This window comes from Oncorhynchus gorbuscha, linkage group LG11 (assembly GCF_021184085.1).
Source record: "Oncorhynchus gorbuscha isolate QuinsamMale2020 ecotype Even-year linkage group LG11, OgorEven_v1.0, whole genome shotgun sequence".
NCBI lineage: Eukaryota > Metazoa > Chordata > Actinopteri > Salmoniformes > Salmonidae > Oncorhynchus > Oncorhynchus gorbuscha.
In genome coordinates, this window is record NC_060183.1 from 30,977,711 (window position 1) to 31,002,014 (window position 24,304).

General features: G+C 40.6%; 1 protein-coding gene and 1 long non-coding RNA gene across 7 annotated transcripts in view; one reads left to right on the forward strand and one right to left on the reverse strand.

Moving 5' to 3' along the window:
* Positions 1–19,453, reverse strand: ppp1cab (protein phosphatase 1, catalytic subunit, alpha isozyme b). The gene is made up of 7 exons (XM_046369371.1): positions 19,070–19,453; positions 15,703–15,834; positions 14,984–15,214; positions 7,141–7,245; positions 6,477–6,700; positions 1,194–1,328; positions 1–937 (listed from the first exon to the last, which is right to left on the reverse strand). The coding sequence occupies exons 1-7, from the start codon at positions 19,122–19,124 to the stop codon at positions 842–844; spliced, it is 978 nt and encodes a 325-aa protein (XP_046225327.1). The 5' UTR covers positions 19,125–19,453; the 3' UTR covers positions 1–841.
* Positions 15,891–24,304, forward strand: part of LOC124048509 — a 13,897-nt gene continuing 5,483 nt past the window's right edge. The window contains exons 1-4 of one of the 6 annotated variants that reach the window (XR_006841239.1): positions 15,891–16,011; positions 21,818–21,931; positions 22,385–22,477; positions 22,841–22,886. This is a non-coding gene — a long non-coding RNA (uncharacterized LOC124048509). Of the gene's footprint in view, positions 16,012–17,484; positions 17,561–20,556; positions 22,478–22,840; positions 22,887–24,304 lie in introns of those variants that run through there. The other 5 variants (XR_006841237.1, XR_006841240.1, XR_006841238.1 and 2 more) reach the window with 5 other exon arrangements.

The window sequence follows — 24,304 nt, forward strand, 5'->3', positions numbered from 1 at the left end:
GAGGGGGATAAGGGTATCATTCCTTTTATTATGACAACAAACTGCAGTGGTTAGCAAAGATAAGACAAGCAATGAATGAAGAACTTCATTCAGATTCTTGCTTTATTGGTCAACTTGATGAGACTACAAAACGAATTCACAAAAAATCTCTTTCAAGTAATCAAATCTGTACAAACCTAAATTGTGTGGTTTTTACAGCTCTGGCTCGTATGAATCTGTGAAAAGGGTCATTGTATGTGTGTGCGAGTGGAGGGCATGCTTGCTTTCCTTTGAGACAATTTACACATTTAACCTCTCCTGCTCGAGGATATTCAAATGTCTTTCTTGAAGCGGGAGTAGTCACACGGCACATACACATCTGTTTGAAATTTTACAGTACAGGGGACAGGGAAAAAACAAACTAATCCCCCTTTGCACAAACACACCATCTGTTTGCACGAGTTTGCTGCTAAATTCATCAGGTCAGCTGTCTCCCGAACCCAGCTTTTTTCAGTCACAATTACTGTACAGAACGACACTGTGGTTCCATCCTTTCAATGGGGCAAAGTGGTAAGAGAAGGGGATAGTACAAATCTCTCAAATTTTCGCACATAATGCACACACACGCACACACTTTTTAATGCTCGCTTGCAGACGGAAACACACGCATTCCATGTCTCGTTCTCTCAAACACCCACTCATAGACAATTCATAGCATTACATGTTTTTCTTACGATAAAAAAAGGAAAAAGCCCTGGGTACTGGTTTGATTTCTGGCTGTTTGGTGAAAGAGAGGAAAGAGAGGTAGAGAGGGCAAACATGGTGGGAGTGCAGGTGGAGGCTGAGGGAGGGGCGAGTCATTTCACTTCTTGGCTTTCCTGGGGGGGGTGACAGGACGTCCGGAGCCCATGCCCCCTCCACCCCCATAGAACAGCTTCTTGTCTGCAGGCTTCAGGATCTGGGAAGGTTTGAGAACAAACAAATAAGAGACTTGCATTCAAAATCAAGAAAACCCTATAATACATGCTAACTATATAACACTATAAAAACAGTGCAGTTTTAAAATAGTACTATATTGATCCCAAAAAGGGGAAATCTGTTTACACCAGTTAATACAGACAAGTACCATTACAGACAAAACAAAAGACACGCAGATAACGTCCTCAACACAATACTAAAACTTAAAGATTAGAAAGTTAGTGATATCCCTTTACCTGGAAGGAGCACATGAGGGTCTCGTCCACGCTCATCATGGCTCCGGCGTTGTCAAACTCTCCGCAGTAGTTGGGGGCCGAGAACAGTGTCACTAGCTGCCTCTTCGCAAAGAACTCGTAGCCATCCTCAACCACCTGAGGAACGAAGTAGGGCTGTGTTCAGTAGGCACAAAACGGTATGAAATGGAGTGAAATGAAGAGGTACAATCTGAAATTGACCAATAAATGCTAGTTTTTGTTTTCCATTGCAAAACCAACCCCGGTTTGGAATGGGTTAACAGGGATTGTTGTGATTTTAAGAAACCAAGGTAGCTTTGTCCTTCTTTAGCTATGTAACACTGTGGACAAGTGTGCAAGGCATTCTAGGCTTATTCATTTTCAAACCACAGAGCCTGTACGAGTGGGAAGTAATTGATTCATATCACAAACAAAACCACTAAACTGGTTTAAGGCCGGGCCGGGTAGTAAACCTACTGTTGTGTTAAAGGAGTAAGATAAGATCCACACCTTTAACCAAACATACTAGAGGTCGACCGATTAATTGGCATGGCCGATTAATTAGGACCAATTTCAAGTTTTCACAACAAACGGTAATCTGCATTTTTGGACGCAGCTTATGGCCGATTACATTGCATTCCACGAGGAAACTGCTGACCACCTGTTACGCAAGCGCAGCAAGGATCCAAGGTAAGTTGCTAGCTAGCATTAAACTGATCTTATAAAAAAAACAATCAATCTTCACATAATCACTACTTAACCTAGTAATATCGTCAACTATGTGTAGTTAACTAGCTTGTCCTGCGTTGCATATAATCAATGAGGTGCCTGATAAATTATCATCGAATCACAGCCTACTTCGCCAAACGGGTGATGATTTAACAAAGGCACATTCGCGAAAAAAAGCACAATCGTTGCACAAATGTACCTAACCATAAACATCTTGACTTCTTAAAATCAATACACAGAAGTAAATATATTTTAAACCTGCATATTTAGTTAAGAAATTCATGTTAGCAGGCAATATTAACTAGGGAAATTCTGTCACTTCTCTTGTATTCATTGCAAGCAGAGTCCGTGTATATGCCAGAATTTTACATTATTCTGACAAAACATTGAAGGTTGTACAATGTAACAGCAAAAAAACAGTTCCTTATTTCACTGAAAGAATAAACGTTTTGTTTTCGAAATTATAGTTTCCGGATTTGACCACAATGACCAAAGGCTCGTATTTATGTGTTTATTATATTATAATTAAGTCTATGATTTGATATTTGATAGAGCAGTCTGAGCGGTGGTAGGCAGCAGCAGGCTCGTAAGCATTAATTCAAACTTTACTGCGTTTGCCAGCAGCTCTTAGCAATGCTTTATCATAGCGCTGTTATTGACTTCAAGCCTATCAACTCCTGAGATTAGGCTGGCAATACTGAAGTGCCTATTAGAACATAAATAGTCAAATGAAAAATAAAATACAAATGGTATAGAGAAAAATAGTCGACGCGTCATAATTCCTATAATAACTGCAACCTAATATTTCTTTACTGGGAATATTGAACAACCAGCTTTCACATGTTCTGAGCAAGGAACTTAAACATTAGCTTTTTTACATGGCACATATTGCACTTACTTTCTCCTCCAACACTGTTTTTGCATTATTTAAACCAAATTGAGCCTGTTTCATTATTTATTTGAGACTAAATAGATTTTATGTATTATATTAAAATAAAAGTGGTCATTGTTCATTCAGTAGTGTTGTAATTGGCATTTAAAAAAATAAAAATAAATAAAATATATATACAAACACACCCAAAAAATATATACACATTTAAAAAAACGTCCGATTAAATCGGTATCGGCTTTTTAGGTCCTCCAATAATCGGTATCGGTGTAAGAAAAATCATAATCGGTCGACCTCTAAAACATACAACCAAATACTTATCACTAGAGACAAAAGATTAAAGGTGGAGCAAGTAGGATTTTCATCCACAAATGTACCCACCCACATTTCCAATATATGTGGCGTCACAAAACAGGCCAAGTATCACAATACCACTGGGGGTAATCGGGGAATTCAGAGTGGACTAGCGCCATGTTCGCTCTGAATGCTTGTGCCCGTTTTCTAACCGTTATGCAGATGTGCTGCGCCAAAACATTGTCACTGATATTCCCACTTCTACTCAATACAACACATATTGACTTCACACTTTTCACTTTATTAGTGAGTAGAATGTTTGATTTGTTCATATTCGCAATGCCCTACCTGTGATTTGGCTGGAAGAATGGGAGGAAGGAATATACTGTACATGCATAATGATCTTTATGCCTCATAAACAGACACATCACTCTCTCCCACAAACACTGCACCCAACTTTAAAAACGTTAGGCACCAAACAGAATCTAAAGGAGAAGCAGAAATAGATTTTGTATACACAGTTGAAGTCGGAAGTTTACATACACTTAGGTTGGAGTCATTAAAACTTGTTTTTCAACCACTCCACAAATTTCTTGTTAACAAACTATAGTTTTGGCAAGTCGGTTAAGGACATCTACTTTGTGCATGACACAAGTAATTTTTCCAGACCTTTACAAGTCTGGTTCAATTTCCAAACGCCTGAAGGTACCACATTCATCTATACAAACAATAGTACGCAAGTATAAGCACCATAGGACCACACAGCCATTGTACCGCTCTGGAAGGATACTAGTTCTGTCTCCTAGAGAGGAACATACTTCAGTGCGAAAAGTGCAAATCAATCCCAGAACAACAGCAAAGGAAATTGTGAAGATGCTGGAGGAAACAGGTACAAAAGTATCTGTATCCACAGATGAAACGAGTCCTATATCGGCATAACCTGAAAGGCTGTTCAGCAAGGAGAAAGCCACTGCTCCAAAACCACCATAAAAAAAGCCAGACTACGGTTTGCAACTGCACATGGGGACAAAGATGGTACTTTTTGGAGAAATGTCCTCTGGTCTGATCAAACAAAAATTGTTTGGCCATTATGACCATCGTTATGTTTGGAGGAAAAGGGAGAAGCTTGCAAGCCAAAGAACACCATCCCAACCGTGAAGCACGGGGTGGCAGCATCATGCTGCAGGAGGGACTGAGGCTATTCACAAAATAGATGACATCATGAGGATGGAAAATGGGGATATATTGAAGCAACATCTCAAGACATCAGTCAGGACGTTAAAGCTTGGTCACAAATGGTTCTTCCAAATGGACAATGACCCCAAGCATACTTCCAAAGTTGTGGCAAAATGGCTTAAGGACAACAAAGTCAAGGTATTGGAGTGGCCATCACAAAGCCCTGACCTCAATCCAATAGAAAATGTGTGGGCAGAACTGAAAAAGAGTGTGAGCGAGCAAGGAGGCCTAAAAACCTGACTCGGTTTCACCAGCTCTGTCGAGAGGAATATGCCAAAATTCACCCAACTTATTGTGGGAAGTTTGTGGAAGGCTATCCGAAACGTTTCACCCAAGTTAAATAATTTAAAGGCAATGCTACCAAATACTAATTGAGTGCATGTAAACTTCTGACCCACTGGGAATGTGATGAAATAAATTAATAATTCTCTCTACTATTACTCTGACATTTCACATTCTTAAAATAAAGTGATGATCCTAACCTACCTAAGGCAGGCAATTTTTACTAGGATTAAATGTCAGGAGTGGTGAAAAATTGAGTTTAAAATGTATTTGGCTAAGGTGTATGTAAACTTCTGACTTCAACTGTAGTTTAGGCTTACATTAGGCCTATATGAATCCTAGCTTTGAATCTCATGAGTAGCAGACCCTTTCCCTTTCTTCCTGTGCCAATCAAATGTTAGAAGGTTGTTAGCAGTCTATGTAACATGACTGAACAACATTTGTGAACAAACCTATAATTAGCAACAACAGGATTAGTTTCAAACGGCCAGTGACATGGTTTGCGAAATGATATCAAATGCGTGCGAAATCGCGCTGGAAGAAAAAAAGGTAACTTTGGCAATATGTATCATATTCTTTGTTACTGTTTGAGCTAGAAACTCCTTAATTTCAGTTTATGAATAAAATTGACTTTATAAAATTTTACAACAGGCGCCAGCTGGTTCTTTAGATCAGAGGGAGCGACAAATTTGGTATTATTTTTTAGAAACAGCACTACGGTATTCTAAAATGTTAGTATCATAAGCATCATGACGTTTTGGTACTGTAATATTACCGTGGTACTGGTATACCGTGCAACACTAATTATAAGTAAAGAGTTTATGATATGATCAGTGAATGCATAATGTAGTTATTTTGTTAGATATTTCTCAGTATTAGCTGAAATCGTATTTTTTCCAAGCTATTTTAGCTGTCACACTAATTGTTCAGTCCTAATCTAGCATAGAATCATGGGAATTTGTTGCACTGAGGTTGCCTCCCTTTCAAGGCATGTGTTGCTGGGCTACCCCCCTGGACATGCCTGCTCCCCCAGCGGCTAAAGCCAGGGTGAGAAACTAGCGCTATGAAACAAAATAAATACTTCACTCTGAACCACAAAACATTGACTAGGATTCATGATAGTGTTAGACTTAGCAATTAAAATAAAAATTAAAACGTGATGTTTTATTGGGAATTGCAGCTGTTGGTAAGTAATGAATACGGCAAGCTTCTAAAATGACTTACGGTAATCTTAATTTAAGGACGCATTTTTTCAAGTTTTTTAAAACTCTTATTTTACCAGGTAAGTTGACTGGGAACACATTCTCATTTACAGCAGCGACCTGGGAAATAGTTACAGAGGAGAGGAGATGAATGAGCCAATTGTAAACTAGGGATGATTAGGTGACCGTGATGGTATGAGGGACAGATTTGAAATTTTGCCAGGACACCGGGGTTAACACCCCTACTCTTACGACAAGTGCCATGGGATCTTTAGTGACTCCAGAGAGTCAGGACACCTGTTTAACGTCCCTTCCGAAAGACGACACCCTACACAGGGCAATGTCCCCAATCACTGCCCTGGGGCATTGGGATACATTGTTTTAGACCAGAGGAAAGGGTGCCTTCTACTGGCCCTCCATCACCACTTCCAGCAGCATCTGGTCTCCCATCCAGGACCAACCCTGCTTAGCTTCAGAAACAAGCCAGCAGTGGGATGCAGGGTGGTATGCTGCTGGCATGCTGCTGGCATTCTAACAAGTCATCAAATAAGAAGCTGTTCTTAATTGACTTACCTGTATAAATAAAGGTTCAATAAAAACAGTATACCTGCCCGGGATCTTTCCGATCCCTAAACCCCCTTGGTAGTCACTGACCTGGTGGGCCCTGCAGATGAGGTCCATGTCGTGCTTATGGAGGAACTTGGTGACCACGTCGGCGCCAAAGGTGAAGGAGACGCCACGGTCATTCTCTCCCCAGCCCAGCACATCCTTGTCCGGGTCTGCCCACAGCAGGTCGCATAGCAGGCCCTGGTCAGGCACGTCCGTGGGCCGCATCACCCGCCGCACCTGCTCCATAGACTGGAGATCAGGGGACAGGCCTGGGGGATGGGAGGATTTTTAAAATTTTTAAATGAGGTATAGACTGTCGCACGAGAGGTAGCTTGGGTGTAAAGCTTGTATAATATATTTTTTTTATATGGCTTTTCAATTACAACCACCTAAAAGATCATTAAAAAGAATACCCTTTATGATAATGGAACTAATCTCGGTGATGTCCATTTCTCAGTCTGCCTAAAGCTCATCGGTCATGGTCTGAATGACAAAAACTACAGCCAACATCCCAAGCCTGGCCCTATCCAAAATATGTAATTTCTCTCTCTCTCAGCTGAGTTTTTCCTTTCACTCTTTCTACGCAGTTGATATTCTACAGTTGCAATGGGAGTTCACATGGCACACTATGACAAGGACACAAGGGTATTTCAAAATTAACTGGAAATGTGTGCAGAGGAACCATTTGATAAATACTACAACTTCATACCTCCATGACAACAAAATATCTTCTCGTCGACGATGGCCGCCACAGGCAGGCAGTTGAAGCAGTCGGTGAAGGTCTTCCACAGCTTGATATTGTACCGCCTCTTACCTACAAGGGGCAATATCTAAATTAATCTAGGGCGTATTCAGTAAAATGAACAGTTCAGAATGTTGGGAATTGCAACGTAATGAATAGAGATGACGATGCCCAATTCTTCATGACATAAAATAATTTCTGTTATACAAAATGCAATTCTATCTGAACGTTTTGTAATGTGTTCCACCCGTCAAAACTGAACCCTGATCTTCAAAGCTAATTAACCTGGTCTTTGCTTTGTCCCGAAAATCACTCACAATTTATTGCATTCTTATTTTGGGCTTTGCATAATATATGCTCTGTAAGCAACCAATCAATTGTTGGTCGAACTTTTAAAAAAATGTCAAAGTTCCTCACAAAAACTCAAGAGTTCAGCTCGTTTGCGCAACTTTTATTTAATAATGTTTTATTTGAGCAGTCATGTTGAATTAAAGTCATTATGGCATTGGGTGCATAAGAGTTCAGAATGTTAATACATTTATTATATATACTGAAGATATGGGACGACTTGAGATCCGTGTGGCAACATCCGATGCCTAACCTTGAAAATTCAAGTGTATGGAGAATAGGGTTGGGCAGCATTCAGATTTTCATATTGTCATACTGGTCTTCTCTCATCCCGGGATTTACGTTATTATCAGCTTAGTACACACAAAGAAAAGCCCACGAAGTGCAAAGACAGGCCATCCAGCTCACAAAGTTATACATACATTAGGTAGGTGCTACCTAATGTCATTTTTGGTGAGTTTGGAACTTTACAAGCGAATGTGAACGAGAGACATTGTGCAAATGAACACATTTTTGACGCATGCTTGTCTGGAGGAAGAACAGTACAGTACTGGCTTTGGAGCAGCATGTGTACACACTGTGTCTGTGTGGAGTCGCTAGGGCAATGGGCCTGACTGCTCTACTTGGAGAAGATGGGGGAGAAGGCCACAGGCTGAGAAAAAACACAAGGAAAATCAAGAGAGCAGTGGCAGCTGCACAGATAACTCATCCAAAGGGCTTTGACTTCTCAAACATGGCCTAAAGCTAATACATTATGATGCTTTGTCATCTTATTAATTCAGCCACTTAGATAACTAGCAAGTTAAACTTAGGTGTAGCGATAACACAGAATTCTTTGTTTTCCACATAGGAAAAAATATCAAATAATAAATATTTTGCGGCTTTTTGTAAACGCAGATCTAAAATGCTTCTTATTGTAATTTCTGCTCTGCATCAATTCTGTCCTTCAGTTGCCCTTCTCTACTCGAATGAGTATTCACGAACGAGCGTTCTAAGACTGGTGTAGCCAGTCTTACTTTTCTCCAGTAAAATGCAAGATTAACTAAGCAAAAAACTAGGAAAGGTAGCTGGCTACATTCTTTCTATAATAAACATTAGAATGCCCCCCCACCCCCTTTATTTAACCAGGTAGGCTAGTTGAGAACAAGTTCTCATTTGCAACTGCGACCTGGCCAAGAAAGTAAAGCAGTTCGACACATACAACAAGAGTAACACATGGAATAAACAAACACAATCAATAATACAGTAGAAAAAAATCCATATACAGCATGTGCAAAAAAATACCTTGATTTTTCATTGTAAACTCATTTACGTGTGTAAAAAACACTTGACTTTCAATATAAAACGCGACCCCTGTCCATATGCAGTCAGTCAGTCGACCTCTCTCAACCTCTGAATGCTCGGCTATGAAAAGCCTGACCGGTTGCACCCTCTATAACCACTGTTTATATTATTTAACCCTGCTGGTTATTTATGAATGTTTGAACAGCTTGAAAAATGATCTGGCCTTTATGGCCATGTACTTTCATAATCTCCAACCAGTTTGGATTTAAGTATAACTTTTGTATGACTGACACCATTAGTGAGAGGTCTAATGCTTTATTATTTTATAATTCCTTCCCTCCGATTTCATATTCATTATATAAATAGGCCCATGTGCACCTTCATCAGATGAACTGCAACATGTCAGCTAAAGAGATGTAATTCATGAATGCATGTGAATGTTTTTAATATTGTGATCTGTTATCCAACAATGATTATCATCATCATCATCATCATCATTATTATTAACCCTGCATTATAATTATATAAAAGCACCTTAGATAGATATTCTGTTTTTATTTACAGTAGGGATGGACAGCTGGAGGCATTTTGTTTTTCCACAAGTGTGGTTTTAGAGTAATTAAGCATCGAATACATTGCAAGTTCGCCCATTTTGGCCTTTAGGCTACACTTTACAATAGGACAAATAATTGAATTTGATAATAAACATATACATATTTAAACGGTATTTTAAGTAGTTTTGCTTGTCTCAGAGCAGTGCGAAACGCAGCTGAAATAGTTGACCACATGCTAATCTATTGCTTCAAATCCTATTACAACAATTGGATGACTTTGGGTGTTCCAGTAAGCAACAATGTGTTGCCTTCACTAGCCTACTTTATTCCAATATTTCTGTCATTCAGGAGAGGCGAAGGTCGCGAGCCGTGCGCCCACGAAACACAACCCCGCCAAGCAGCACTGCTTCTTGACACAATGCACGCTTAACCCAGAAGCCAGCCACACCAATGTGTCAGAGGAAACACGTCCACCTGGTGACCATATCAGAGTGCGCGTGTCTGGCGTGCCACAGGAGTCGCTACAGCGCGATGGGACATGGACATCCCAGCCGGCCAAACCCTCCCCTAACCCGGACAACACTGGGCCAATTGTGCGTCGTCTCATGGGTCTCCCAGTCACAGCCAGCACGGGTATCGAACCAGCATCTGTAGCAACACAGATTGCACTGCGATGCAGTGTCTTAGACTGCTGCGCCACACAGGAGGCCCCATTCACAAAATGTTGTGTTGATCAATTGCCTTGGACAAAGTATCAAAATACTAAAATACTACTTAAACAGGACTATTAAACCATTTAATTTAAATGATTATTTTATGATCGCAGAAAAATAAATTATGAAATGCTAATTATATAAAGCAGCCCATGTAATCATATGCCAGAGAGTAGCCACAATCGGCCCAAGCACCAACTAACACATTTGGGACAGATAACTCACACCGGAATCGGCCTGAGCTCAATCTCCGCATCCTAGCCGTAAGTAATACTGCCAGACTCGTACCACATGACTTCTGACTCTCAGCCGAGTGCCCTGACTCTCAGCCGGAATTGGCCCAGATCCAGTGTGCTAGCTGGGGATGGACTCACTGATGGTTAAAGTTGATGAGCGATTGGCAAAAGCATCACTCTAATCACAGTCAGAAGACCGTTGAAGAAACTTGAGTGGACATATGGAAAGGCTCTTTTGTAAGACATTTTTATTGTTTTATGTTTTATATTTTTATTTATTTCACCATGTGTTTGTTATCTTGTTTTGTACTGTTCTGTAGTTGACCCAATGATTCATTTGACAAAGAACTTTGCGTAGTGCCGGCCAAGGCATGGATCAAAGCTGGCGAGACATTCAATGACATCATTAATAGATATGCTGGACCCTATGTCAAGAGAGGTTTTTTTTGGGACCACATTGTGTCTATTGTCCTGCTAATAGCCCTTGTGAAAACATGTTTTCAAAAGGCCTCCATGGCCGACAGAAGTTGCTTACTTTTTCCCTCTTCCACCTGCCTCTTCCATTCATTCTCATAGTAATTTGTTTTGGTTTGCATTGCAAATGAGAGCATACACTGGTTCAACATGCCAGCAGAGTAAGTAGACATTTATGTAGTAAAATGAAGGTTAAATAAAAATAAATAAAAGACCAACACTTTTATCGGCACATTACTCAACACTAGCGAGACTCGTGTCATCTACGGTAGGCCTACAGTATACAGTGGGGGGAAAGTATTTAGTCAGCCACCAATTGTGCAAGTTCTCCCACTTAAAAAGATGAGAGGCCTGCAATTTTCATCATAGGTACACTTCAAATAAGACAGACAAAATGAGAAAAAAAAATCCAGAAAATCATATTGTAGGATTTTTATGAATTTATTTGCAAATTATGGTGGAAAATAAGTATTTGGTGACCTACATACAAACAAGCAAGATTTCTGACTCTCACAGACCTGTAACTTCTTTAAGAGGCTCCTCTGTCCTCCACTCGTTACCTGTATTAATGGCACCCGTTTGAACTTGTTATCAGTATAAAAGACACCTGTCCACAACCTCAAACAGTCACACTCCAAACTCCACTATGGCCAAGACCAAAGAGCTGTCAAAGGACACCAGAAACAAAATTGTAGACCTGCACCAGGCTGGGAAGACTGAATCTGCAATAGGTAGGCAGCTTGGTTTGAAGAAATCAACTGTGGGAGCAATTATTAGGAAATGGAAGACATACAAGACCACTGATAATCTCCCTCGATCTGGGGCTCCACGCAAGATCTCACCCCGTGGGGTCAAAATGATCACAAGAACGGTGAGCAAAAATCCCAGAACCACACGGGGGGACCTAGTGAATGACCTGCAGAGAGCTGGGACCAAAGTAACAAAGCTTACCATCAGTAACACACTACGCCTCCAAGGACTCAAATCCTGCAGTGCCAGACGTGTCCCCCTGCTTAAGCCAGTACATGTCCAGGCCCGTCTGAAGTTTGCTAGAGAGCATTTGGATGATCCAGAAGAAGATTGGGAGAATGTCATATGGTCAGATGAAACCAAAATATTACTTTTTGGTAAAAACTCAACTCGTCGTGTTTGGAGGACAAAGAATGCGGAGTTGCATCCAAAGAACACCATACCTACTGTGAAGCCCCCACATGGGGGTGGAAACATCATGCTTTGGGGCTGTTTTTCTGCAAAGGGACCAGGATGACTGATCTGTGTAAAGGAAAGAATGAATGGGGCCATGTATCGTGAGATTTTGAGTGAAAACCTCCTTCCATCAGCAAGGGCATTGAAGATGAAACGTGGCTGGGTCTTTCAGCATGACAATGATCCCAAACATCCCGCCCGGGCAAGGGGTGGCTTCGTAAGAAGCATTTCAAGGTCCTGGAGTGACCTAGCCAGTCTCCAGATCTCAACCCCATAGAAAATCTTTGGAGGGAGTTGAAAGTCCGTGTTCCCCAGCAACAGCCGCCAAAACATCACTGCTCTAGAGGAGATCTGCATGGAGGAATGGGCCAAAATATCTGCAACAGTGTGTGAAAACCTTGTGAAGACTTACAGAAAACGTTTGACCTCTGTTATATACCCTTTGTTGGCAATGACAAAGTATTGAGATAAACTTTTGTTATTGACCAAATACTTATTTTCCACCATAATTTGCAAATAAATTCATAAAAAAATCCTACAATGTGATTTTCTGATTTTTCTTTCCTCGTTTTGTCTGTCATAGGTGAAATGTACCTATGATGTTGACCCACTTATTCTGGACATGTCCTAAGCTACATGTTTACTGGGCTCTCATTTTTGATTACTTATCTAGAGCCTTTGATAGAGTTCTAGCCCCAGACCCATTGACCGCTCTGTTAGGTACAGTTGATGGGGAATAACCACGAAGGGAAAGCTGTCTCTCTTTGTACTCTATTAGCCAAAAGGCTCATATTGCAATTTTGGAAACTGGAGACTGTACCTACCTTTGAAATGTGGTTATGGGATTTAGGGAATGTAATACATATGGAAAAGATTCGATACAATACCTCCAATAGAAGTCCAATGTTTTACAAAATGTGGCAGCCGATACTGGATGGTCTAGTCCCGCTTCATAACTGGGTTGACGATCTACTGCTACTCTGTGCTGTACTCCACTCAATATTTATTTTTGGCTTAACTACACTGCTTGTAATGACTACATGCTGTCTTCTTATACATGTACCACCTAATAGGATTTTGTTTTGTGTATGTGTGAGTTAAGTTTTGCTTTGTCCTCTAAATTGGCCATCCCATTCAACAGTACAATGAATGTCATTGTTAGTATTGCTGTCTTTTTTTATTTGATTTTTTATTGTAAAATAATAAACATATTATAAAAGTAAAAAAATGTACCTATGATGAAAATTACAGGCCTCTCATCTTTTTACATTACATTACATTACATTTTTTAAGTGGGAGAACTTGCACAATTGGTGGCTGACTAAATACTTTTTTGCCCCACTGTATCTAAAACAAAATTCTCATCTCACATTGTAGATCTCCTGATTTAAACCCGATCGAACTTGTTGCAACTAAAATGTAGTTAATAAACATCTGCATGTTTGCCTGGCATGGATTGTGCCTCCATCTTGACGCTCTGCCAATGATGCGACTCTCCGCCAAAAGTTGCATTTAGAGGATTCTAAATTAATATACAAAGGGGAACTTTTCGTTAGATATTCTCACAGGCCAGATTTGCCATAAGGGGCTTTTATATAATTATAATGCAGGGTTAATAAAATTAATAGCTTTGGAAATAAGGATGCATTATGAAAGGAAAATGACATGCACAAGAGACAATTTTCTTTAACCAATTTTGGTCTTTAACCTCTCTAGGGTAGAGGGCAGCATTTGGAATTTTGGATGAAAAGCATGCCCAAATTAAATGGCCTGCTACTCGGGCCCAGAAGATATGATATGCAGATTTAATTTGGATAGAAAACACTCTAAAGTTTCCAAAACTGTTAAAATAGTGTCTGAGTATAACAGAACTGATTTAGCAGGCGAAACCCTGAGAAAAATCCATTCAGGAAGTAGGTTTTTTTTGTGGTTTTGTAGTTTTCTATTCATTGCAGTCCCTATGCCTTCCACTAGATGTCAACAGTCTTTAGAAATCGTTTCAGGCTTGTATTCTTATAAATGAGGGAGTAAGACCAGTCTGAACGAGTGGATCCTAATATTGACAACGTTATTGTCCAGTCAAAATATTATAGATCATTTAGGCTAAAAAAAACAACCTGAGGAAGGAATATAAACATCGTTTGACATGTTTCTATGAACTTTACGGAATTTCTTGAACATGGGGTGAGACATTCTTACTAATTTGTAAATAAACCCAGTTTGTTATTTAGAATTATTTATTTCTGTTTTTATGAGGGATAGAAACCAAAAGAACACCGTGCCTATTTTCTGGAAAATCACCAATCCACATGTCAAGTGAAATTCCCCCATTGTATTTACCCAAGTTCTCTCTTAACTCCAGGACCACCCGATACAGGACTCTAGCGGCAGGAGAGACTGAAAACGCCTCCATTAATTACCACAGTTTAGACTACCGATAGTTCAGCGTTCTAACTCGCCTTGTGATAGTGTGGTGCAATGACAGAATGCCACCATCTACCACAAATGTTCAAAGCATAAACTTGCAACTTTTAAAGAAAGAACCACTGTATTTACAAACATGTGACTGGCTCAACTGTTCATAATATAAGTTCATGTTACTGGTGAAATGACGAAAGCGATCTGCTTTATCCCCTAACGCATTGCAAAGTTGACTGCAGGTATTTCCTTAAAAAGTAGCTACAAATATAAACATTTATGGAAAAACTTCAAATAAATAGCTTCAACGGTACAAAAAACAAAATAAAAACATGCCGTGGCTATTTCCAAATACGGTATACCACCCAAGCCTGATGGAGAAGTCAGAATAGCGCTCATGCTGTAGTGCTTACAATTATCCTTGTGTACTCACATTATTTTTTTATATGCATTTACTGTGTGTGTGTGCCCATGACTGTTATGCTCATTTATGAAGCCTCATGTGGATGCAGGTGCTCTATCGTGTTTTTTTCATGTTTGTCTGTGTTATGCATCTGTCCAAGCCCCAACAACTCACACTCATCGTAGAAGCCGTATATTCTGTTGATGGAGGCACACTCGTGGTTGCCCCTCAGCAGAAAGAAGTTCTCTGGGTATTTGACCTTGTAGGCCAGCAGCAGGCAGATTGTCTCCAATGACTGCTTTCCTCGGTCCACATAGTCCCCCAAGAACAGGTAGTTGCTCTCCGGGGGGAAGCCTCCGTACTCAAATAGTCTCAGCAGGTCATAGTACTGACCGTGGACGTCACCTGTGAGTGGGCAGAGTTGACCATGTGTAAGGTCACAAGATAGTAACAGGAAAATGTTCAGGTTGTTACTGTATTGACGTTTGTGTTCAAAACAGAGAGGGGACTAAAATAGGCTGTTGGGCACCGTCACCCACAACAAAATACTTCAGTTAAATTAGCTAGTAGGCCTAGTATTATTTTTTTCTGTGTTCATTGTAATGATTCCTTTGTCGAGTGTTGGTAAACAGATAGAGAATAGTTTTCCTAATTGCCATAGTCTACATATGGTGCTGGCAGCACTTCACTTTTCTACACTTTCTTCCCTTATTGCTAAGGAGCATGTCTTCTGTTACTTAGCCATCTCCTGTCTTTACACTTTGTATAGCTGATGTTAATGGTGATGATGATTAATCAATTTCCCTTCTTGGAACTAACAAAGTTCTACTACTTTGATGAACAACATTTGAGGCACCCGTTTCCCAACCCCAGAAATGACAACTTGGCCTCACCACAAATCTTGAGTGGCGCCTCGAGTTCGAGCAGTATTGGCTGGCTGAGGAAGATCTCCCGGGACTTGAGGCAGAGGCCACGAATCTCGTTCTCCGTCAGCTGCACATTTTTGCCAGGTCGGGAGCCCTTCACTGGACAGGAGACAAGGACAAAGTGAATACTTGTTCACACACAACACTGTGCCTCATGTGGAGCGAGATAACTGTGTAGCTGTTTTCAACTGACTTTTCAGCAGCCGCGAATATCAAAGCAACTCGACAAAATCTTGAGGGAATCCTATGAGTCGGAAAAGGATATTCATATGATAGGTAAGATATACAAAAACTTGCAGAGAGCCTATCCACAACTTCTTAAGGAAAAAAAGAAACTAGTGAACCCAATACTTAAAAATAACTGATATTGGCACAAGATGGGGGAATTTTGGAACATAACTAATAAAATTACAGTTAACAAAAATGTAGGCTTAATCCAGTTCAAATGTATAGAATTTATTATACAAGACACAAAATTCACAAATTATAGCACAGAGCCATGTCTTAAGTGTAAAACTAACAATGACTCAATAATCCATGCCTTCTGGGAATGCTATGAAGTCCAAAAGGTATGGGTAGAGTTAGAAAGTTTGCTGTCAGAAGTATTACAATGTAAATGTACTTTTAATCTGTCTGTCTGCATATTTCAAGACATGTCATGAGGGTGCAGTAAGGTACCTGATGTGTTGGACGATACTCTTCTCGTCAGTTATATTGAAATAAATTATACTTAACAATGGAGGATTGATTGATTTCCAGTTTTAAGACAATGGAAAAATCATAGGCGTTGGACTAGTAACCGGAAGGTCGCAAGTTCAAACCCCCGAGTTGACAAGGTACAAATCTGTCGTTCTGCCCCTGAACAGGCAGTTAACCCACTGTTCCTAGGACGTCATTGAAAATAAGAATTTGTTCTTAACTGACTTGCCCAGTTAAATAAAAGGTAAAATAAAAAAATATGATTCATTATCTAATTATTGAAAGAGCGTGGGCGACGGAGAAGACCAAAATGGTGCAATTTGTGGTGGAGAGTAGTGCAGGTACTGGGGATAGGGGTGAGAACTGTAGGTCTGTAGGTTGTCCGTTTTGTATTGTTTGGAAAAAAATGTAATAATATTTACTTCATTTACTATCTGGCTTTCGAAACATATGGCCCTTATCTTTCATCAGTGAGAAGGAATCCTTCAAATAAAATACACTTACTGTAGCAGTTTTTCCCAGATCCATACAGCTATAGGTGCCTCCATCCGACTGGACTAAACATCCCAAGTTAAGCTTACACAAAGGTATTCGGAGCAAGCTAGATAGCTTTTTAGCACAGGTGGTCGTGTCTGTCTTCAGTCTGTTTTCCATAAACAAGCGCTTAACATGAAGATATGGCTGTGTGGGAACAATAACCCTAACTTAGAAAAAGGAGTATATCAATTGAACCTTTTGTTTTATGAAAATTATTGCTGATATGAAATAGAGGTTGACTGATTAATCGGAATGGCCAGTTAATTAGGGCCGATTTCAAGTTTTCATAACAATCGGAAATCTGTATTTTTGGACACCGATTTGGCCAATGTTTTTTATTTAAATGTTTTATTTTACACCTTTGTTTAACTAGGCAAGTCAGTTAAGAACACGTTCTTATTTTCAATGATAGCCTAGGAAGGGTGGGTTAACTGCCTTGTTCAGTGGCAGAATGACAGATATTTACCTTGTCAGCTCGGAGACTCAATCTTGCAAACTTACAGTTAACTAGTCCAACCCTCTAACCACATGCCACTCATTGCACTACACGAGGAGCCTACCTGTTACGTGAATGCAGTAAGAAGCAACGGTAAGTTGCTAGCTAGCATTAAACTTATCTTATAAAAAAACAATCAATCATATTCACTAGTTAAACTAGTAATATCATCAACCATGTGTAGTTATCTAGCATGTCCTGCATTGCATAGAATCGATGCGGTGCGCATTCACGGAAAAAGGACTGTCGTTGCTCCAACGTGTACCTAACCATAAACATCAATGCCTTTCTTAAAATCAATACACAGAAGTATATATTTTTAAACCTGCATATTTAGCTAAAAGAAATCCAAGTTAGCAGGCAATATTAACCAGGTGAAATTGTGTCACTTCTCTTGCATTCATTGCACGCAGAGTCAGGGTATATGAGATAATAATAAACGTTTTGTTTTCGAAATGATAGTTTCCGGATTCGACCATATTAATGGCCAAAAGGCTCGTATTTCTGTGTGTTATTATGTTAATTTTAAGTCTATGATTTGATATTTGATAGAGCAGTCTGAGCGATGGTAGACAGCAGCAGGCTCATACGCATTCATTCAAACAGCACTTTAGTGCGTTTTGCCAGCAGCTCTTCGTTGTGCTTCAAGCATTGCGCTGTTTATGACTTTATGACTGTTTATGACTATCACACTTTCACAAAATGCTTGAAGACATGGCTAAAGGTCAATCAGATTTGTGAACATGGTCCCTAGCTGTGTGTTGCCGCTCTCCATGTTGTCTGTTGTCTGTAGCTTGTGAGGTGTGGAAACACTTGGTTGCTTTTATGAATTTTGTCCCGACTATGTGAAGCTAACATAATGTATATAAACCCTGGAGTGCATATGCCATCTATAGGCCAATGAGAGAGGCCAAGAAGCATCCGGTCGGCCATATTGGCACTACCGAGAAGAAGCAGAATAAATACACAATATATTAATTCAATGTTTTGTCAAAGGACAAAAGTACATGTGTTAACGTGTTTTTGAACATTTCAAGAACATAAAAATTATACTTGAGGAAAATGTTGAAATTCCAAAAAAAAAATGTTTCTCACATAAATAACATTTGTAAGTATGCATTAAGGTGTCTGGAATAGAATAAATATGGTAAAAACAAAGGTAGACATGAACAAAAGCATTACTATATCTTCCCAAATATTTTTTACAATGGTGGGGCGTGGTAACTTCAAAACAGCGCCCCGTCAGGCTTCTATTGCATTGTAAACGAAACAGACAGGGAGCAGGCCTCAAACCCTCAACCTTCTTGCCCAAAGTCCAGCGCGCTATCGACTGTGCCCCAAAAGCATGCTCAAGCGGCAGTCGATATCCGCGCTTATAAACCAAGGGTCGTTACAATATAAATAATTTGCTGGATCAGACAAAAACAATTTAAAAAATCGCTTACACCAAAAATAACAAAAACGTCACAAAATGTCGTCATAATATATGCGCGACCTGTTTCGACTGGGAAGCATACGGTGAGCTTTAGTCGTTGATGCTAGCTAGCCTGTGAAGTTGCTAGTTCACCACAAAAAAAAGTGGGGAAAAAGAGCTGTTCTTACCTTCCAGAAGTCGCTGTATGATGGAGTCGATGTTTAATTTATCGGCTTCTGCCATAATATTCCTGTTATAATTTTTCCGTTTAAAATAATATTTTTAAAAAATGTAGCAGGCTTGTTAACTAGGTGTGCTAGTTTAATCAGCTAATGTTAGCCCGCTAACCTTGCGCCAGATAATGCCTCAATAGTTGAAGTTGGGGGGGAAACTTTAATGGATTTCCCCGAAGAATATTTGAACAAAACGCTTTAATTATCGACTTTTCATACCGGTTTAGATTTCACCGAGTTATATTTCAATTTGTTTCACCTTCAACTGGATAGCACCCAGCCCTCAACAAAAGGACAGCTGAGAAGCGAGCAGGAATAACGAAGTACTTCCGGGTTACGATTTTTTTTTGGACGCTTCAGAATAGAGGTCCTATCCTGAACACGTTGTAAATGAATAATTAGAGCGACATTTGTGGGTAATGTGCACAAATAGCGTTCTGTTATATACAAGTTATGATACAAAGAATTAGATCAACAATGTTTTGTCTGTACACAATTTACTGCACATTGTTGCAGCAATGAACACTTCTAGTTTCCAAATCCAGAGTTAACACACCCAGATGCTGCTAATTTTGAAGCAATCAGGGCAATCAGTTTAAATCCATTCCGTTTTTCAAATTGTACGAACATATTGAACCATACACAATTTCCTGTACATTGTGTTGCAGTTAAACAAGCTTGGCACACCTGTATTAGGGGAGTTTATCCCATTCTCTGCAAATCCTCCAAAGCTCTGTCAGGTTGGATGGTGAGTGTTGCTGCACAGCTATTTTCAGGTCTCTCCAGAGATGTTCGATCGGCTTCAAGTCCAGGCTCTGGCTGGGCCACTCAAGGACATTCAGAGACTTGTCCCGAAGCCCCTCCTGCATTGTCTTGGCTGTGTGCTTAGGGTCCTTGTCCTGTTGGAAGGTGAACCTTCGCCACAGTCTGAGGTCCTGAGCAGGTTTTCATCAAGGATCTCTGTACTTTGCTCCGTTCATCTTTGCCTCGATCTTCACTAGTCTCCCAGTCCTTACCCCTGAAAAACTTCCCCACAGCATGATGCTGCCACCACCATGCTTCACCGTAGGGGTGGTGCCAGGTTTCCTCCAGATGTGACACTTGGCATTCAGGCCAAAGAGTTCAGTCTTAGTTTCATCAGACCAGAGAATCTTGTTTCTCATGGTCTGAGAGTCTTGAGGTACCTTTTGGCAACTCCAAGCGGGCTGTCATGTGCCTTTTACTGAGGAATGGCTTCCGTCTGGCCACTCTACCATAAAGGCCTGATTGGTGGAATGCTGCAGAGAAGGATGTCCTTCTAGAAGGTTCTCCCATCTCCACAGAGGAACTCTAGAGCTCTGTCAGAGTGACCATCAGGTTCTTTGTCACCTCCCTGACCAAGGCCCTTTTTCCCCCGATTGCTCAAATTGGCCGGGCGGCCAGCTCTAGGAAGAGTCTTGGTAGTTCCAAACATCTTCCATTTAAGAATGATGGAGGCCACTGTGTTGTTGGGGACCTTCAATGCTGCAGAAATGTTTTGGTACCCTTCCCCAGATCTGTGCCTGGACACAATTCTGTCTTGGAGCTCAACAAACAAATCCTTTGACCTCATGGCTTGGTTTTTGCTCTGACGTGCACTGTCAACTGCGGGACCTTAAATAGACAGGTGTGTGCCTTTCCAAATCATGTCCAATCAAATTAATTTACCACGGGTGAACTCCAATCAAGTTGTAGAAACATCTCAATGACGATCAATGGAAACAGGATGCACGTAAGCTCAATTTCAAGTCTCATAGCAAAGGGCCTGAAAACGTATATAAATAAGGAATTTCTGTTTTTAATATTTTATACATTAGGATAAAAAGCTAAAAACCTGTTTTCGCTTTGCCATTGTGAGGTATTGTGTGTCGATTGATGATAATATATGTTTTTAAATATATTTTAGAATAAGGCTGCAACGTAACAAATTGTGGAAAAAGGGAAGGGGTCTTAATGCACTGTATATTTACAAAGAAGTCATTATTAATTGGCCCATACCGGTTAATTAGCCAGATATGTTTTTGGTCCAATAGTATATTTAAAATGATCCATTTTCCTTGAGGATCGTTTAGCACAGTTTGCACAATCGTATTAAAATTCTTGTTAATTAATATAATCACTCCTTTTGAGTTTCTTTGCCTATGAAAAATATATATATTTTTCTCTTTTAGCCAGGTAAAAATGTATATTTTTTTGTGATCTGTTAAGCCATAACAGTTGTAACTGGCTATATTTATTTTCCCACCACAACCAATGTTTGTAAACTTATTTGACCTTTTCTGCTGCTTTTGAAACACTGTTCGATCCCTCCTTGGGGCACTTACTGTTAAGTAAATAAAACGCTAAACAATCACAAAACAGCAACTATTTGTCACTATGTATTATTATTCTAATATGTATTCATTATAGAATTGTCAGTTATTGATGATGAACCTTTAAACTACACTCTTCCTCCCCTCCCTTCCCATCTCTCTATTTTTAGCCACCCATCTCTGCTTTTCTGCTTCATAAAAAGCTGAGGTCTGGAACTCCTTCCAGGTCATCTCTCTCTCCATTCCTTGGCCTTGGTTGCCTGATGACTCACCCTGAATTTTAATTGCTACATACATTCATTGTGGAGAACAAAAGATGTGGATGGGTAGCCAGGGAATGGCTTTGGTACATAACAAATTTTTTTTTTTGCAGGACAATAAACATTAGCCTGCCACTTCTGGGAACCCTGTTCACATGTGAGTGCTGTTGATGCCCTGTTTCAGCTCCAGATGCCAAAAACCTGCACACACTCCCAGAGAGTTGCAGGTCTGCCGACTTCCTTTTGGTCATTCATTTTAATCAGAGAAGTATCTAATAAACCAAACTGTTGCTTTAACTGTGAATGTACTTTATTGCACACAATCCTCAAATAAAATGGAACATACATAAAATAAACAATGTATTTACATTGGGTCTAATGTGTGTTTTCTCTTAGAGTGAGGCCTGTTTTTCAACTCAGAAAATGTACACAATAGTCTTATACAATATTAACAGTCACACTTTTATTGGATAGATATTTAGAGTAATTATGTAGATATTGATAATGGATATGTAGTCGTAGATATCTCCAATCCTAATATAAAATGGAACATGCATAAAATAAACAAGTAATTACAATTTATTTACATTGGGGATTATGTGTGTGTGACAGAGACGGAGAGTGTGTGTGCATGTTGTGTTTTATTTTTCCTTGTCAACCACCCATCTCTGCTTTGTCAGTCTTGCCAGGCCCAGTGTATGCACTTCTGTGTGAGGCTGTCGGGCAATGGTGGAGTGCATGGCAGACCTGAAAGAGAGATGCACAAAGTGACAGTAAGTAATCAGCTCAACAACATGTCTGTGTTCACATCTGTTGGTGTGAGTGAGCATATGTAATATAATTCTGAATAACCTGTAACCATCTGGGAATCCTCAAAAGTTTCTCCATCCACGGCCAGTGTAGTGGGAACTGGTACAGCGGGTAAATTAAATACCACAGCAGAGGACTGCTGTCGCTTCTCGGCCTTTTGGCTCAGATCAAGTGTAGCTACTTTGACTGTGCTGCACTTGATCGGAGAAGTGATCGCAGGCCGGAGGGGGCCCGGGAAAATTGTGCTTTTTATTTTTGTTGAAAATCATTATTGTTATTATTGTTGTTGTATTGTTTCACCATTGTTTTTCTTTGTCCTGGGTTAGGTGGTGGTTCTGGTGGTGGACTACAGGTGCTGGTGCACCCCCTAGGGTGAGTTTAAAGGCCCTCTGGTCTTTTTCTTTACTTATTTATATTAATTTGGTTTTTCCTTTGTTTGTCCTGTTTTGCATCTCTCCTTCCCCTTGTATCATACCCCCCCCCCTCTCTCTCTCTCTACTGTTTTGAGTTGTCTGCTAGCTGGAGTGGCTTTCTGGCTTTTTGGCCTGCTAGCTTTAGCTTGGCTTGGCCTGCTAGCCTCCTGGCCCTTTAGGCATGGCAGGCTTTGTTTGTTTGTTTGGTTGACTGTATTTCCTTTGTTCCCCTTGTCCCCATCCACCTTGTACCTTTAGTTTATCCCCCAAATTGCCTTTTGTCTCAGTTCCTTGTTGTTTTGCGTTGTCAACTGGGGGAATTTGCTGGCCGGCCTGCTAGCTGGTTAGCCTAGCCAGGTCTGCTGGTGAGGCTTGCTAGCTTTCTCGGCCCCCAAGTTTGGTAGGTGTTGTTGGTCAGTGTGTCCCCTTTTGTTATCCCCTTATTTCCCTCTTACCTCAATTATTTTGTTTGTTCGTCTTACCCCCTAGTTTGTCCCCCCCTTTTTGGTTTGTGTGCTTTGTTTGTTTTTGTTGTGAGGCCTCTTTGCTTGTGGGCCTGCTAGCTGGTAAGCTTAGGCTGGCCTGCTGGTGTGGCCTGCTAGCTTCCTAGCCTTTTTTTTAGTTTGTGTGGTTTTTGTGTGGAAAAAAATATTTTTAAAATTCCCCTCCTTGTGTCCCTTCCCTTTGTTAATAAGATTAGCTTGGTGCTGTGCTGGATAGTTTGTTGTGTGCCCCGTGGTGCTGGTAGGCCCTGTTTAGCTAGCCTAGCTGAGCCTGCTAGCTCCCTCGCTTTTCACTGGTGTTGGGTTTAAAGGGAGTGGGCTTCCATCATGTCAGCAGCACAGGCTGGCATGAGGAGGCACCATGCAGTGCGCCTCCTCTTAAAGGAGCAGGGAGGAAAAACAATAGTTATCCCGATTGGATTTCTCCAGAAAATTCCTCCAAAAAGAACTTGGTTTCCATCCCGCGCAGGTAAACTGCATCTTAGCCCTCGCCTATGGGAAAGGCTTCGATGTCAGTTTTGCCAATGCCAGCTTCCTGGAGGAGTTCTGGGGGAAACTCCAGAACACCCTGAACACCCAGGGGTCCCTCACAGCAATGTTTGAGGTGACCAAGCTGACGGATAATAGCATTAAAACCGTTATTATCCGTATGTACAATGAAACCGGACAGCCGGAGGACGTTGCAGTATGGCTGGGCAGGTACTGCAACGTGAAGGGACCCCTGGTCCAGGTGAAGGATCCCGATGGGATCTGGACAGGGACCTGGAGGTTGTCTGCATGAAGTGCCAGGAGGTGGGCCACCACTACGAGGAGTGCACGTCTGTGGCGAGTGGTCTCACCTCATCCTCGGCTTCCCTTCCTCCTGGGTCAATAA